The sequence below is a fragment of the Enoplosus armatus genome, chromosome 8, assembly GCF_043641665.1.
Source record: "Enoplosus armatus isolate fEnoArm2 chromosome 8, fEnoArm2.hap1, whole genome shotgun sequence".
NCBI classification, from domain to species: domain Eukaryota; kingdom Metazoa; phylum Chordata; class Actinopteri; order Centrarchiformes; family Enoplosidae; genus Enoplosus; species Enoplosus armatus.
In genome coordinates, this window is record NC_092187.1 from 9011249 (window position 1) to 9028204 (window position 16956).

General features: G+C 39.9%; 1 protein-coding gene across 1 annotated transcript in view; it reads right to left on the minus strand.

Moving 5' to 3' along the window:
* The window catches only part of espn (espin), a 40503-nt gene extending 30598 nt beyond the window's left edge, over positions 1–9905 (minus strand). Inside the window, exons 1-2 of the mRNA XM_070910854.1 lie at positions 9606–9905; positions 6734–6927 (exon numbers count right to left, since the gene is read on the minus strand). Coding sequence (XP_070766955.1) covers positions 6734–6927; positions 9606–9905 — 494 coding nt within the window. The remainder of the gene's footprint in view (positions 1–6733; positions 6928–9605) is intronic.
* Between the last annotated feature and the right edge of the window lie 7051 nt (positions 9906–16956).

Consider the following 16956-nt stretch of genomic DNA (forward strand, 5'->3'; position numbering starts at 1 on the left):
ATGTATGTTACTTGGCAATAAACAGTTTCTGATTCTGATTCTGAACCTTCATTTTATTGGCATTTGATGACTATATTTTCAACATATAACCTTCTACATGATCTGCTGGACAGATTTATTGTGTCTACTTGTCTACTTCTGCATACAACCCAGATTTGTCTATAGTCATAAAATTCATTTTCATAATTAGCCAATACACAAATTGTGTACCCTTGAGACACTGCAAACAAATCATTGCTTATACTCTTTCAGCTTTCAGCCGATGTTTTGTGTTTTTAGATTCATCTGAATGGTTGGATGTGTAGATGTCGTCTGAAGGCAACAGGTAACTGGGACGGGAAAACATCCCTTTGTCAATGTCAACATACGGCTATTTTCAGAGCAGACAGCAGTGACGCTGAGCCAAATCCCGCTCCCCTTCATTTCCGGAGCCCCTTAGCCCCGCCCCCCTTGTGACTGCTCATCCAATGCCTGTATCCCTCCTCGTCCCAGATCTTTCCAGTCACAGCGGGAGGTCAGGGAGTGAACGAGTGCTTCCCCACTAAATCCCATAAGGGTGTGCTTTATTTGGACACTGACAAATGAGCAGTGAGTCTCCTAAGAGGCTTATCACTCCACTGGCTTTGCCAGACTTGCTTTGTGCTTAACGGAGGGTTGCCAGTGGCCAAGACAGACTGAGTAGGTGAAGAGGAGTGGAGAAGGTGAGGGAAATGTGAGGCAGGGCTTAAGTGGAGGGGTGGATCTTGTAGACACAAACATGACCCTGCCAAACTTTCCCTCAAAAGGATGTGGCTCAAGGCCAAAACTCTAGTGACTAAAGACCCTACATTAAAACAACACTGTCCAAATCTTAAGACGCAAAGCTGTATCTGCTTATGATCAATCAGGTCCTGAGCCAGAAAAGAGATACACATTCTTAAAATAACATCATCTGTGGAAATTGTAGGCATAGGCTTGTCTTTCAGGAAAAATGTTAGAATAAGCAATGGAAGTCTGGGTGATCGAGGGAAAAGAAAAAAAGCACATCTTGAATATTTCAAAATAAGAAGGGGAAGTAATCTGCATTCTCTCATCAGGAAGTGGGCAGACAGGTTAATTATTCATGAGTGTAACCAAAGTGGGCTGAAGTTCATCGGCTCACAGGGGTCCATGTAGCAGAGAAGCTTACATTTGTCTTTTATCCTAACCACAAACTTGTGAGAGTGACAAAGTTGAGTGTATTTGAGGTAAGACAGATACGATTCTAACAAAGCACACACTGCTTTTGTCACAACTCTCCACAGTGAAGAGGCTTGAACACACTCCACTAAAAAAGTGCTTTTGGAGAACAGGTGTAAGTTTCAAAGAGCTAAGAAAGAGGTTAGCCTTGTGTGACAACAGAGCTAGCAAGTGGCGCAAGGTGCGCTACCTTGTCAGTCACTTTGTCACTCAAAGGAGAAAAAAAAACACTCTTTAAAGTAGCAGACATTTGATATATTTCCAGTTCAGCTCCGAAGAGTAATTTACCTCAGTAATTGTCTGTACACTGCCCCCTCCCTTCCCCCCATGTACACGGTAACAAAGACCAAGGTTATCTTCATTACTAGCAAAGTAATTGATGTCGCACTAATGGTCTTCTTGCCTGATAAAGGCTTGTTAGCTTCTTAATGGCTTTTCCTGTCTAAATAATGAAGAATGTTGTGGGAGAATGTATGCTGTTCATTTAGCTATGTGACTTAAGTTTCTTGTGTATGACATTTTATCATGGAATTATACTTATTACATAAAATCCAGCTCTTCTTTCAGAGGCTGCAGCTGCTGACAACAGAGCCCCAAAACACAGACAAGAAACCTGTTGGGACACACAAGGACATTTGATGGGGTTTTAGGGTATCTTTTCCCACTGAAGCTACACATAATCAAAACTACATAAAACAGCTTTGTGTTTGCAAGTACCTAGTTAGTTTTGAAACCTGTAGAGGACCAGGAATCCTTCACTTTAAGAATTGCAACTCTAACAATACTCTTACAACAGTTGTAATACTGTGGGCCCTTTGCCTAAACTCTTGGCATCTTACATTAAATTTTCTCAGTTTAAACCTCTTGCCGTGTAAAAGAGAACAGAGAGGGGTTTTTATCCAACTTGTACCAAGAAGTTATTAAGAAGATTAGTGCTGAAGAAAATAAGTGCAGTTCAGCCAGTGGCTGAGTGAAAAACTCACCTATTTACCCCTTACTCTCCATGTCTAAACGTAATGCTGGACGCCACCTAACTTAAGAACTAACCACTCAACAACTCAAAGCTTGTAAGAGCACTAATTGGACCTCTTTGTGAGCTGCTATATCGATACACAATAAGCATCAGGCTGACTTTAGAGGCTCATACAAAATTCTTCACAACACAAATGACCTTCAGAGAAGAGATAGGGTTCTCATATCCTGAGAAAAAACTTCTCATGTTTAACAGCTATCTTAATTACTTTATTATTTCATCTTTATGAATAATTGTCTTGACATTTCTGTCTTTTCTCATCTGTGCTAGCACTGAAGCTTTGCCTTGCTACTACATCAGCTACTTGGATACAGTACAGGATTTTGGAATAAGTCAGTATAAATATAAATGCTGGACTGTATGAACCATTTGAGTTATACAGTACATATTCCTGTTTCAGCAACTGCTCTTTACATGAGAGAAGTGAGAAAAGACTAAATAAGAAATTAGAAGACTGGTGATTTTCCTGCGAATCCACCTTGTGTGTTTAGACAGCTAACCTCCCAGAATATCCTAATGCAGAAGTCTACCCTTCTCAACTGCATGCTGGAATTATGGTTTGGCCAAAGATCTTAATCTGCACTAATTGCTTGCATAACCTGCCTGTAGCCTCTCTCTCTCTCTCTTGCTCACCCCCTCTCATTCATTCAGTCTTTTGTGTACGGAGGCTATCAGCAGAGACACAGCACATGAGCCTGTTGGTTTTGGTTCTCTGGGATGGACGGACAAACGAGCTACCAATACCAAAAAAAGAGGTAGCTTATAAATCTAACAAACACGAAAATATCAGGAAGCAAATCTGTATCTGTGCTTTGCCAATTGTAACACACACACACACACACACACAACATTTGTGATTGCTTAATGAGTACAACATTGCAGACAGCTGAATACTGCAGACATTTTATGGTAATTTTATGATATGGTACCTGAGTACTTGTCTCAGGTGCTTTTGACCTGTGCACATGTCATTCAAAAGAAAACCCATCTGTTGTGTGTCACATTTGAAATAGTTTGATCCAAATACAATAACTATACTATAACAAAACTGGGTACTGCAAGTACGGTTAAACCAGCACTAATCTTTTGTACGTATATATTTTTGTACCCAACCTATGAATAGATGTGGTAGTTGTAGTTTTACTTGTGAGTTTCAGGGGTTGGTTTTAGTTCAGAATAAAACTCAGGGGGAAACTCCTGAAATCCTTTTGTCATGAAAAGGTCGGATTGGCTAAAGATATACATATTAGATATCAAATATAAATAAACCATCAAACCAGTCTACAGTACCAGCCTTCGAAAGTCCATATTGTTCAAAGCCTAGGTGGTAGTATGAGCTCTTGCATAGAGGATTTTCAGGGTCTTGTTTAGGGCTGTGTCAGGGTTAACGGTGTGAAACCAAAAATGCTCTGAAATAATCAGAAAATGCAACAACAGACCTCAAATGTAGTTGGTGTTGCTTGTTTAATGTTTACTACCTGTTAGTATGTGTACTTTTACCTCTGTGCATCTCATTATGTTGTACCATCAATAGGCTCCCATTTAGCAAAGTCATGATGTAACAGAGGGGGTCATGTTGTCCTTCTGATTTTTCAAGTAAGACAGTCGGAGCCGTCCAATTACCTCTTAAAATTCGCTGACACAAATTTGCAGCTTGTAATAACCCCTGAAACAAGAATGCTATCTCTCTCCTGCAAAGTTCAGTTCTAAACAATGCCTGAGGCTAGTGACTAGAAAGCGGCCCGTCTATTCAAACGGATTTGTTTTCCTCATTATCTTATCGCCGGTTGGCGCTACTGTGTGTCGCCGTGGAGATGGTGGTAAACAGCAACAGTGGGAGTGGTGGTGGAGGAGAGTGAATGGGGCCTAGCTATCAGGGAGCTACCATGTCCCTGAGGCTCATTAAATTTTCAGCAGCTATGCACCTGTCTGGGGTGCAACCAAACAATATTGGAGGTGCAGAGCACAAGGTTAGTGCCTTGACAAGCTGCTCATCCTGCTAAGATCAACAGAGCTAAAGCTATTCAACAGACAAGGCTGTTCAGCTTGAAGACTAAGTCATAAATTCATGACATTTCTATTTCTTTATGGCAGCAGTTAGTGAGCATTGTTCATAATTAGGTTGTCTTATTGATCATATTTTCCTTTTTTTATTATCTTATAACCCGACAGGTGCTATCAATAATGCTAATCTGAAAAACAAATGAGGCCAATCGTCTTGTCTACTTAATGTTAGCTGGAGGGATCTGTTTGTGTCCTGAATTCACTTCACTATCACTAAGATAGAAAGATTTCATTAAAGTTTAAAAAATATTCATTGTTCACCACTCTCTGTAGGGAGGCACCAGTCAACAGCCATGCTACTGAGACGCTCCTGAGCAAGTCACTGGACTGTTCATTCGCTGTATGTGCCAGTTTTGTATGTATTGCTGTAATGCAGCCATATTGAAATATCAAACAAACACATTCAGACAACTACTGTAAAGATTAAGTGTCATAACATGGAGCTGATCAGTGTTTACTCCAGCGACTAACGTTTTAGATATTCACAGTGATCTGATGATAATACACTATACAACAGTGCTGCATATTTTCCCATATCTCACTTGAAGCTAGGTTTGTACTGCATCTAACTGAGGAGCTTTTTCAATGTACCTTTTTTCTCAATACTGATGATACAGTAACTAACTAGTATGCTAACTTCTGACATTTGGTCAAAGTTGCGTAACAACTATTGAATACTGGTGCACTGATGCTGCCAAATTTGCACTTAAATTACTTTAAAAATGGGAGTGCGGTGACCCTAACCATGCCTCCTTTTTTTTTTTTTTTTTTTTTTTAGCAGATATTACCTGCAAATGACCTGGTTGCTGCTTATAAAGAGTGTTTATAAGAGTGCGGTGTTGGTTTGTGCTCATCCTTTCCTTACAACTGCGTCCCAGAAAGGCCAATTCAGTCGCTCTATCGCCTCATCCGTGTCCTGGAGATGCAATGGTCCATATGGGAGGGCATTATCTCTACAGGGCACTGGTGGGTCTGACACTGCACTGATTAGGGATGATATTCATCAAGGGGTAATCACAAACACACACACACACACACACACACACACACACACACACACACACACACACAAACACTTGATGATAGTTAGAGAATAGAGAATTTGATGATTTTCTTGGTCTAGCATTATAGTAAATTGAATATCTTTGGATTTTGGACTGTTGGACAATGATGTCACATTGTGTTTAGGATGTTGTGATGGGCATTTTTCTGTTCTGTTTGTTTATAGACCAAACAATTAATCAAGAAAATGAGATGAAGATGAGCGTTGCAGCCATACATAGTACCTAATTTTGCAATTGACAAAATATTAGATCACAGACTCATTCGATTGTTGACATGGCTGTCATGCAGCTCTACAGACTTGTGTAAACATTATGGAAATGATTCTAGCTGCATTACGTAAGCAGCACACAAGGGTTGTGGTAGTGTGCATTAATTTGGAAAGCAAAACCACTAAGAGTTTTTTTTCTTAATGGGATCTGAACACAAAGTATTTGGATTGCCCAAGAGCCCAAAGCTGATCGACTGACGAAAACTCCGCCTGTAACTACATCAGTCCTGATTTATTTGGTAAGCATCTGAAAAGAGTTGCCTTGTTGACCTTTTGAAGTCTTGTAGATCATTTATCAATGTCAGACTGCTCAAGTACCAACAGTCTGAAATCTGAATCTGAACAGTGGATCTACTGCAACCTGTCTCAGTTACAAACATGAGGAGAAAACTGACGAGAGCCAACAAACAATAAAAGGCTCTTTTAAAATCACATTTGCACTGCAGTCTTCACAGGTGAAGGGGATGTTGAAGGGCCCCAGAGAAAAACATAGTAGTGAGTAAAGTAGTACATGAGCGTTTAGCTTTATATCCCACTGTATATGTAATACAAATAACTAATAATGTGGTAATGATTTTATATCGAATATTGATTAGCATATCTGTTAAACAGTTAACACGACTGTCTTCCTAACTGCTGTTTTTCCAGCTAAGAAACAACCTCAGATTTTTATTTTAAATTCACTTTTTCAGTAATCTCTTTCATTAAAATCTCTTTGACAAGATGGAACAATGACTAACCACAGAGGATGCGACTAATATAACGATGACGATTGAAAGTAACTTCTAGAGACCAGCACTGATCAGTTATATGGATGCTCACCATCATGAAGTCATAATACCACTGTGTCTTGTGTATTACTAAAAATCACTTAATTTGAAAAAGATATATTTAGATAAAATCTTTTAGGCACTCAATCAATGAAACCCGGCCTGCTTTTAGAGCTTGTGCTCTAAAGATCAACTTAAAGTTACCATATTAAATCACTATTAGACAACAGCAACAAGAAATCAGCAACTTGTAAATCACACTGAGAGTTCAGAAGCTCACAGACGGCACTAAAGACAAAACCACGTTGCTCTTACTTTGGGCTGTGCCCCAGTAACAGTCGGAGAGAGGGCAGGTCTCCCTTGGCAGCAGCGTAGTGAACAGGCAGGGCGCCTGTGTCGGTGGAGGCCCCGGGGTCCACCTCGCCACTCTTCAGCAGCCAGTCAGTGACCTCATGGTGACTGAAGCGGGACGCAAGGTGGAGAACGGTGGCACCGGAACTGTCCCTGTGCTGTCAATCAAGCAAAAGAGGAATAGAGCTGAAATATGCAGTTCTGACATTCAATTTCCCATTCATTTTTTCCATTAAAAAAAGCTAATAATCAAAATAATTTTGTGGTGCAAAATGGCAATACCAAGGGGTACTGTATTAGATTGTAGTGAAGTGTAAAATATACAGTGCTGTAGGTTCCTGTAGAAACCTGCTCCTAGTTTGAGTCCACATTATGACATCAGGATTTAATCTCTCAGCACCCTCCAGCAAATGTCCAATCTTTACAATGCTTCTTTATTGATATGCTAACTTTACTACCTTGAAACTTGCAGTGGTTGGCATCCAGAGATCAGGGCAAAGTCATGTTAATAAGCTAGCAAACTGTATCAGTGACTGGTGCTGCTCCACCACAGTTTATTTTAGGAACGAGCTTTTGTCATTGGCTGCTGTCTTTTAGTGTTCACTGTTGAAATGAAGGGAATCGATCATAGAATGTGTTGTGCTGTGTGAGATGAATGGGTCATATAACATTTTCATAAAGGTTGATGTATCATGTATTGTTTACATACAGTAGTTTGAATGATTCTGCTGGTTAATTTCTTTCAGTGCTCAAAACTGTTTACACTGTGATTTTCTGAAGTGTATAAGGAGTAGCAGGCATATTTGAGTTTAACATAAATGCATACCTTGTTTGTAAAAACTGGCCACACACACAACATTCTTCATGTGAAAACTTAGTATGTCTTGAGCTTCTAACTTGCTGCATTACTCCCAGATATTAAAGCCAAAATACCTAAATGACTAAAGGTTTTCTAAAAGACACACAGATTATAGCTTTTGCAACGCTCTCATGCAACCCAAACACATGAGGTAACGGCTTCCATGTTCCTTTTAAAACTTAACTGTAACATACTTTTGTTCCTTGTGTCAAGAGATGGGCCAATAGATAACACAGAAAATAGAAAGAAATGTATTTGCATGCTTCTCTTGTCAACAAAGAAGTTAAATCTGTATTCTGAGGCAGTGGAGTGCCTCAAATGAACATCATTTACATAAGATAAAATCGGGATCAGAGTGCAGTAACAAAAAGCAAAAGACACAATGGTGAAAAGTGAAAGCTAGCATTGACGACCCATCAAGTAGATTACACTGCAAGTAGTAATTGATAGGTTTGAGTAAATGTCAGCCAAGTATCTTATCAGGTCTGTTGGCGTGGGGAGCTCTTTGACGCTCTTCTGCTGTCTGTCAGGCAGCCCTCAAAAGTAATGGAGACAGTATCAAACAGATGATAGAGCTTTTATTACTGTGTTTCAAATTCAGAATCACAGATTAGTGGAGGTCAGATTGAGTGCCTGATTAACTCGGGTTCTCCTGTTTGTGTTGTGTTCAGTCTAAATCGTTTTAGAGTAAGAGAAGACATAATATGGGTCAGCAGCCCGGTGGCTTAGTCATGAGCACTGTCACCTCAGACCAAGACGGTCATGGGGATGAAACTGATGTAGCTGGCTGGGTCTCATCTGTGTGACGTTTGCATGGTCTTCATACTATGTCTGCATGGGTTTCCTTCTACAGTCAAAACAAATGTGCAGGTTAGGCAAACTGGAAAATCTTAAGTTGCCAGTAATTGTGAATGTTGTGTCTCCCTATGTGTGATAGACTGTGGACATGTCCAGCTTCTCACCCAAAGCATGCTGGGATACCTTGAAGCATGCTCTGCATCATATAAGCAGATATATGGATGGCTGACCAATAGAATTGGAGGCACATCAGACTATAATGGATACAGATGCTGGTAAATATATGCAACTATAAACTAAACTAATACTTCAGAGAGCAGTAAAGTAGAACTGTATTACTGCTGCATTCCTTCTTCTGGTGTGAATACTTTGCATCTTACTACCAGCCGGGACATGGGAATGAGGTAATTCAGTCATAAGGGCTCATAAGGTTTAATCCTCCTCCTTTAAACTCCTTACCAAACATCTTCCCCTGCATTTCTAATTGTGCCCTTCATGAGTTACTATATGTGCTGTATAAAGGATATCACATTTGCAAATCCAGTTTTGCATACTTCATTGCCATGGGAACACGAGGAAGTGAGTTTTAAACTCAAACCAGAACAAAAGTCACAAAGTTCAGAGGGCTACTCTAACGTTTTCTAATGCCCACCAGTATTTTACATGTGCTGAGGTTTTGTGAGTTTAAATTGAATTTCTTTATTTTCTATTCCTCAGAGTGTGCTGTCTTTCAATACGTCATCAAAACAATGACAAAAAAAAGCATCCAGGCTCTTGTGCATATCTCTTTTCTTTGATAGGGGTCAGTGCTTGATAAAAGGACATTTGGGCACTAGATGTGAACTAATGGCATCATGATTATATAGATTAAACCATATTTATTGGCCTTGTGGTCAACTGACCTCTTGCGGAAGTTCCTCTTTGAACTGCAACACAAAAACACCATGTGAAATGTGTAGCTGTACCTCTTGAATTTTATTACTATGGGTTTAGTGTATCATGATGGTCTAAATGTTGTTTTATAAGTCTTTTAGATAACGTGTACGTTTTAGATGTAACGTTATTTAAAATATACCCTAAATCAACTGGCCCCCAGTTGCTGAGGTGAAAGGGGGGCAGGGTGCGGGGGGGCAGGCGGGCTCCACATCAGAGAAATGGCTCCCAGGTCATATCACTCACCTCCGACCGACATCCACCCTGTGTCAGCAGCCACTGTAAGCAGGCCAGGTTGCCGGTGGCTGCTGCGTCATGCGCCGGGCTTGCCCCGTTGTTCGCCAGGCAGTTGCCCGGCAGTCCTGCCTCCTCTACCAGGAAACGCAGGCAGGTTAGTTTCCCGGCCCGGGCTGCGTGGTGGACCGGCGAAGCCCCCAGCACGTCCTTGACGTCGCTGGTGAGCGCCTTTGCCGCTAATTGCACTTTGAGAGTCTGCACGTCCCCTTGCCTTGCGGCGAGCAGCGTCCTGTCCTCCTCCACCACCATGACTGCTGCGGGTTGGACGACTCCTGGGTTTGGTTGCCTGCGTCGAGCCCGATCAGTTCACCGCGCGGATGGGGTCAGCCATGTATCTGCAAAGCTTCAGATCACCTCAGTCACCTGGTTAATTTTGTGGGAAAGCTCAGTTATCGCTCCACATCATCCCAGAGCCAAACGGTCAAAAGAAAGATCCTTTTCCGTTCACACACATTTTAATATGCCAAGCCTTTTACATGTTGGAATAAAACTCAGTCCATTCTTCATCTGAGTGACAAACCAAGCTGCCTGTGTTCTGCCCGCCGATGTGGCTCCGTTGTCCGCCTCTTTTCTCTCTAACGCCCGCAGGATGCTCAACACCTGTTGCAAAGGTTTAGTGTAGTTTCTGTGGTCCTGTAGCCTAAACTATTTTCATTTAATTATTTTGTTTACTCTGTTTGCTGAAGTCTATCTTGTGCCTCAGAGAATATTCCGCAGTGTTTTTCTTCCAATAGCAGATGGCGACATGGGACTCAGCGCCTGTTAAATAATCCATCAGGGGGAGGAACGCTGAGCCTGTTACAGGTTGTTGCTTTCTGAAAATCGGCTCAGAAGTTAAAGGGGCAGTACGAGCAGGCTACTTAAAACTCTGAGTCTGTAGCCCGACAGACAAAGTTATACAACTGTGGTGGTGGGTGTCAGTCAAGTATAGACCCACGGCTAAACACTAATTCAGAAATGGGCTTTTTGAACACACGCCCAGTCTCGTTTGCATGCAGCCTCGCTCCATTAATTTAACATGTGGCTCTGAAATCAGCATCACTGGACACCAGTGTGCACCCTGTAGGGGTCCATCTGGTGGCCTTGTGCAAAACTGAGCTTCTGAATTTGTGTTATGCTTGTGTTTGTCTGTTTAGGTTAGTGAAGAATTACAGACGTCCAGAATCTTGTTGAGGAGCTGTTGCCCCCTAACCGTGAAAATCCTGTTCAGGTCACAGAATATGGCGTATCACCTGTAACACATTTAACTGATAGTCTATTACAAATGATACCTGAGAATTTTCTGCTTTGTTTGATATAAAGCGATATTGTTTTCTGTGTAGCTACTGAGACAGTATACCACAATATAATACGTTTATTCTTAACCAATAGTTGAAGTTTAGTGTTTGCTATTTTGCTATGGTTGTGGTTACAAAGAATTTCTGGTCTTTATGTATTGGAACAAATTACTTCTGGAAAATAAATGGGTGGTAATGCAAATATTTTAATTGCAATGTACAAACATGTACTTTACCTGGGTCTCCCCACTGTATCTAACTTTATACATATAGCCTACTCTACTCTTGAACATATATAAACTCCACTAATCTAACGTCAGTAGTTATTTTGCAGGTTAAGATTTTATGTACAAAACAGTGTGTTATCAGCCTCTATATAATGATTTGTTATTGAGATTCCTAACAGTATAGCTCCACATCGCCCTGCTACAACAAGAAAATGCTGCGTATGCGTTGATGTGTCCTTAACAATAATCCAATAATGTAATATATGGTAGGCTATAACACTTGGATTCTTTTACTGGCGTAAAATTTTGAATACAGGACTGGGAGAATAAGTCAAAGCCTACACATCACAAGTTAAATAATAACAAGTCTACTCAGGTAAAACGTTTCTCTGCGCAGCTTTCACTTCCAAACACATTGCCATATTAGTCTGTCGTTCAGACAAGGCCAGCCCAGAGTTTTATAAGTAAGTCTTGCTGGATATGGTATTAGCGGATACCCATATTTTCATGAGCCTGACGTTGTGATGAACTGCAATACTTTTGATCACCAAACGGTGGCAGGAAAGCTTCATATTTACAAAGGTAACTGCACCTGCGGAGGTGTTCAGGTGCCGAGTCATCATTTTCTATTGGCTTCTCTAAATCACTGTATATCGCATATCACGTTTGGACGTTAAACATAATAATACAATTATTTGAAAAAAAAAAGTGAAGTAACGCACCTTTTTTATTAAATCAATGGACAATTAATTTCACTGCTTTGAAGGCTTTATACACTGAAAATAGGAGGGCTGTTGAAATTCATGCCAGTCGAGCTCCCTCGTGTTTATAGGTTAACATCTATTTGAGGGTTTCTTTTATTTTCACGGGATACTTTGGGAGCCAACGTCATAATAAGAAAACGTGCAGCCTCGCGCCAGGTTCCGCACTTTCTTCCTCTTCACTGTCAGATTAGGTTGATCGTTTTTTCCGCTTCAGAGGCTTCGGCCTGATGTGGGTGGCTTTGCTGTGGGGGTGGTGGGGGTATGGGCGAGTCTCGTGCTCGGCGCGTGCCTCTCTGGCCCATCTGTTGCATCGGTCCAACTGTCACAGACACCACGCGCCGATTTGGGGGAGGAGAGGGGAAATTCCCACGAGCGGTCTGACTAATTGTACAATTCCCTAAAGGAAATGGACAATAATAACTCCCTGACACGATTTGGGGGGGGGGCTACATCAATGCCATAGGCTATATGTCTTCCATTAGAGGAATGTTAGGCCTACGTGCAGATAAAAAATATAGGCCTATATAATAAGGCCTAAGGTTTGAACAATATCATATTAGGCGTCTTATTAGGTTGCATATATTTTCAAAGAGGCATACTATTATTTGTTTGTTTTCAATCGGCTTATATGTACCCAGGCAGGACTCCCTGAAGAGTAGTGACACAATTAAGTGTAGCATATTAATAAGTTGAATTTAATTACAGTGATTTTTTTTTTTGTTTAGTAAAAAGATGAGCCCACAGTTTGCTTAATTTGCCTACACACAATTTCTGGATTTTGAAAGGATGTTTATTTATCAATTATCTATTTATTTATTTACCAGTTTGTGTTTTATGTCTGGACCTCATTTACCCAACCCTTCTTTGGTGCAGGTGCAACCTACAGCTCTGTAGTGAAGGGTTCTAACACAGGATTTAATCATGTGTATGTGATCTGGGGTCTTTTCCCAGAGTTCGTTAAAGACGCTCCCACAACTTCAAGCAATGAGAAGCTAAATCCCTATTGAACTGGGAAGGGGCTGCCAACGGTTTTCCTGCAAAGCCTGGGAAAGCTGGGGTATTTCTTGCACGCGTCAGACGTGCGACAGTTATTCAAATTGGACTCAATTATTCAACTCGTGGGCCCCATCTATTGTATGGTCACATCTGCTGCTGCGCGGGAACATTCAAATTTTCTGCTCAAGTTCATGCTGCTTATAACATAACCCACTGCCTGTTTGCAATGGTATAGCCCGGATACAGCTTAAACCAGTTAAAACCAGAGAAAAGTACCAAATTCACTGGTAAAAGTGAACAAAATACGAATGTTCTCCTAAATTTGAGCGATAAAGGTGTTCATAGCAGGTCATGCCTGTCAGACATTTCATTTAATACTTTAATGGATGACCCAGACCCATCTTAATGACAATGACCTCTAGAAAATTTGAAAAAAAATTCTGATTTGATGCCTATCAAAAATAATAACATAAAATAAAAAAGATAAAAAATATTACATAAAAATAATAATGATAATCTTATTTTTTTCTTGAAATCTCCATTCACCACGTCAGGCTACACATTTTTAAACCCACCTTCTAAAACAAGGTTATGTCAAAATACAATATACCAGTAGGCCTGTAGTTAAATAGAGCAGCTCCTCGCGCCCATCTGCAGCGGCCCAGCTGGTTGGCGCGTGCCATAAAGTAATTGCTTTCGCAGGCGCGTGCAGGGAGGAAGCCTCCAGTCTGAATGTTGAATCACAAAATTTATATTGAATGTACCATCTAAAATTCTAATACTAATGCTAATAATAATTGTAATGAATACATCACATACACATATTTACATAATATAACACAAAGAATACACACAACGATTGTTCACCATCATCGATAATAAGAAGTACACATACTGTTTATTAAAAAAGAGACCAGACAAAATAAACTTTATTAAGCAGCTGAAAGAAGACAAACACACAAAGAGAGGAAATTACTTTATTTATCCTTCGCCTCAATATCAGTTACATCTTTTCATCTTTTCCTTAACCTTTCTGTCTTTCTTGGTCCCTCCTTTCATCCTTGCAGTCTTTTGGATTTACATATACTCTTGCTTGAGCTGAAAGTAATTTATGATGAAATTTAAAACTTTAAAGTAGTCTCTTGTGAAGCATTCTCTATATTCAAAAGTTGATGTTACAAGCACATAATTATAAATGTAGCCTAATACATTTTATATTTAAATTTGTAATAAATTTGATTCAAATTTGTGAACATAATCTTTATTTGAGATGTGAGGACCTTAAAAAGCTAATTTTAAGTCAAACTCTTCATGAATGGTGGTTGTAAAATGAATACTGCAGCTTTAGTACAGCTATTGCTGTAAGATGCTTTTTGAAATGCTGACATTTATCCTACTACTGTTTATTTTGATGTACAATGATTTTACTCTTACTGGTGAATTTTGGAGTGATTTGGATTCCCCATAAATATCATAATCTAAACAGACATTAAAAGTCAAGCCTCCATTTTTTTATGGTATAGTATAGAGAGATACTATTTCAGGCCATGAAAGCTTTAATATATGTTTCTCTCGTGTTCCTTACTGAAATATTTAATACACATCTTACACCTCACCTAACAACTGAAAATAAAAACAATTTTCTCATGTTTTTCTCATATAGATGTTTGCTTTCTGTATAACATATAGTTCTTATAGTAACTTATAGTTTGTGGTTGTTTCCCTTTATAATGATCCCTGGAACTTGTAGTGCACCCACATTCCTAGAAATATCATCAGCGTCATAAGAAAAGCAGGAATAAAGGTGCTAGTTTTCTGCAGTAACAGGCGATGATTTGGGCTAAGTTCTAGCATCTTATACAAAAGTTCATCTTGTTGCTTCTCTATTTCCCACAGCCTTGAGACATAAGTTAGATGTCTTCTGTCCTCTTGAACTCACCGAGCAGGCGTGATGTCTCTCCCAGGGTGACCCAGTCATCCGTGAGCTGCAGTGAGAATTTCTACGGTCAGACTTTCTCACACTCAGGCTCATTAGCGATTGACAGAAACAACTATGCCTGTCTTGTCAAATTAATTTGACAGGTGTTTTAACAATGCAGCATCTACAGTGAAAAGACAAAACTTGTGGACACTCAGATGTGATATAATTTACTCGAAATATGGTGAAGTGCAGTTTAAATGGTTTCTCTATTCTTATCTATATAAGGTATAAGGTCCTCATTTATTTGACTGTAGCCTCCACCAAATAACTGTACATCCATACAGTGGAGTCGGAATAGCTGTACCCCATATAAAGAAATGTAAAGATATAAAATAGCAGATTATATGCATGTCTCAATATTAAAATCTAATCCAAACATCCACAGTAACGTATTACAGTTAAAGCAGCCTTGGTTTTACAGTAGTTGTCATTTTCAATTTGTTGGACAAATCTCATTATTCAAGGTCAGACAACATTACATCAGATACTGACACAAAATATTTAATATATATAACCATAAACATTGATCATATTAAAACAGCAAATTGAATATGAATATGAATGAATATAATATATATATCCATGTAAATCACAGTGCCTTGAGATTAAATTAAGTCCTATAGATGCTACACATAAGTAACATGTTCAAAACACATTATAAATATATTACTACATTTATAAAACGGTAAAATAACATACCAGGGTGTGTCTTCCTTGCCCCACTGCCCGTCATTTGAAGCCCATGCTTGCTGGTTGAAGACTGCAGTTGTATTGAGCGCCCTTTTACAACACGAGGTCTGGGGCTCAATGACAGAGACGCAGTTCTCTTTGTGGGCGGGCACCTCGTACAGGCCACGCCCCCTATGGCTCAGTTCAGCTGCACTCCTGAAGGACTGTGCAGGACCATGCAATACCTAGAAATAATAAGATTTTAATAAGGGTTATTCATATATATATATATATATATATATATATATATGTGTGTGTGTGTATTTAAATAGGCCTATTAAAGAGTGTTGCAAGCTTGAGTCTCTCTCTACAAGAGTAGGACAGGGAATTCTTAATTAACCAAAAGAAGAGCAATTCATTGCTTATTTGCTGTTGCCAGCTTCCTTTTCAATTCAAAATGTAACAAAAAGCACCAATGTCTTTGGTAAATGTCCCAAAGAAATCCAGAAAGGCGGAGATGGATACATCCATATTTGTCTTAGCAACAATGAATAGCCTACATCTTGCCGTATCAGCACCACCTTTTTTGTTTGGCAAAATGGGAACCCTTTATTCTCATTTTATTCCATTGTTATTAACAGTTACAGCAATGAAATGAGGAATCATTTTTGGAAAATAAAAGAAATCTAGCCAACATTATCATTAGTTGACCACTTTGAGACTGTTTTCTTCTATACTGGACATTGCTGCAATATAGCTTAATGTCAATGTATTTTCGTGATTAACCTCCCACTCCTTAATTTCCCCCCGGACAACTCTTAATGGTCCCTGTGTCTCTGTAACTTCACAATAATTCATCGGAGCAGGAAAGCCATCTGCTGCCTTTGTTCTCTTGGCTCGTGCTGTTCTCGTGCCCCTGATATGGCCGCACAATGGATTCCCCTCAATCACAAATCCAATATTCAAAAACCCCGCCAACAAGCCGCCTGTCCTGCCTGTCACTGGGGCTGCTCCAATCTCTGATATACTCTATTACTTACGAAAAGATGAAGAAATAAACAGCAATTTATTTTGAAGTGTCAGATAGTGTCTCTATTTTCGCATTCACGCATCTACCCGAACATGAATAGAGGGTTGGCCTGCTGTGGAGCTCACATCGAGGTGCGTGAACGAGGAGTCTGTCAGAGCTGCAGACGACCGCTATTGGTGGAGAAGCCCATGCGACGCCATAACTTTACCTTTGTCAACTTTGAAGAGCAAAACAAATGTGCGCCACCAGATGTGTGCTCTGCCCTGCAGCTTGGCTTTTGGCTTGGATATTCAAATCCTGTCTGAGCCATCCCGTCTGATTTATGCAATGTACAATTAGCAAAAAAAAAAAAAAAT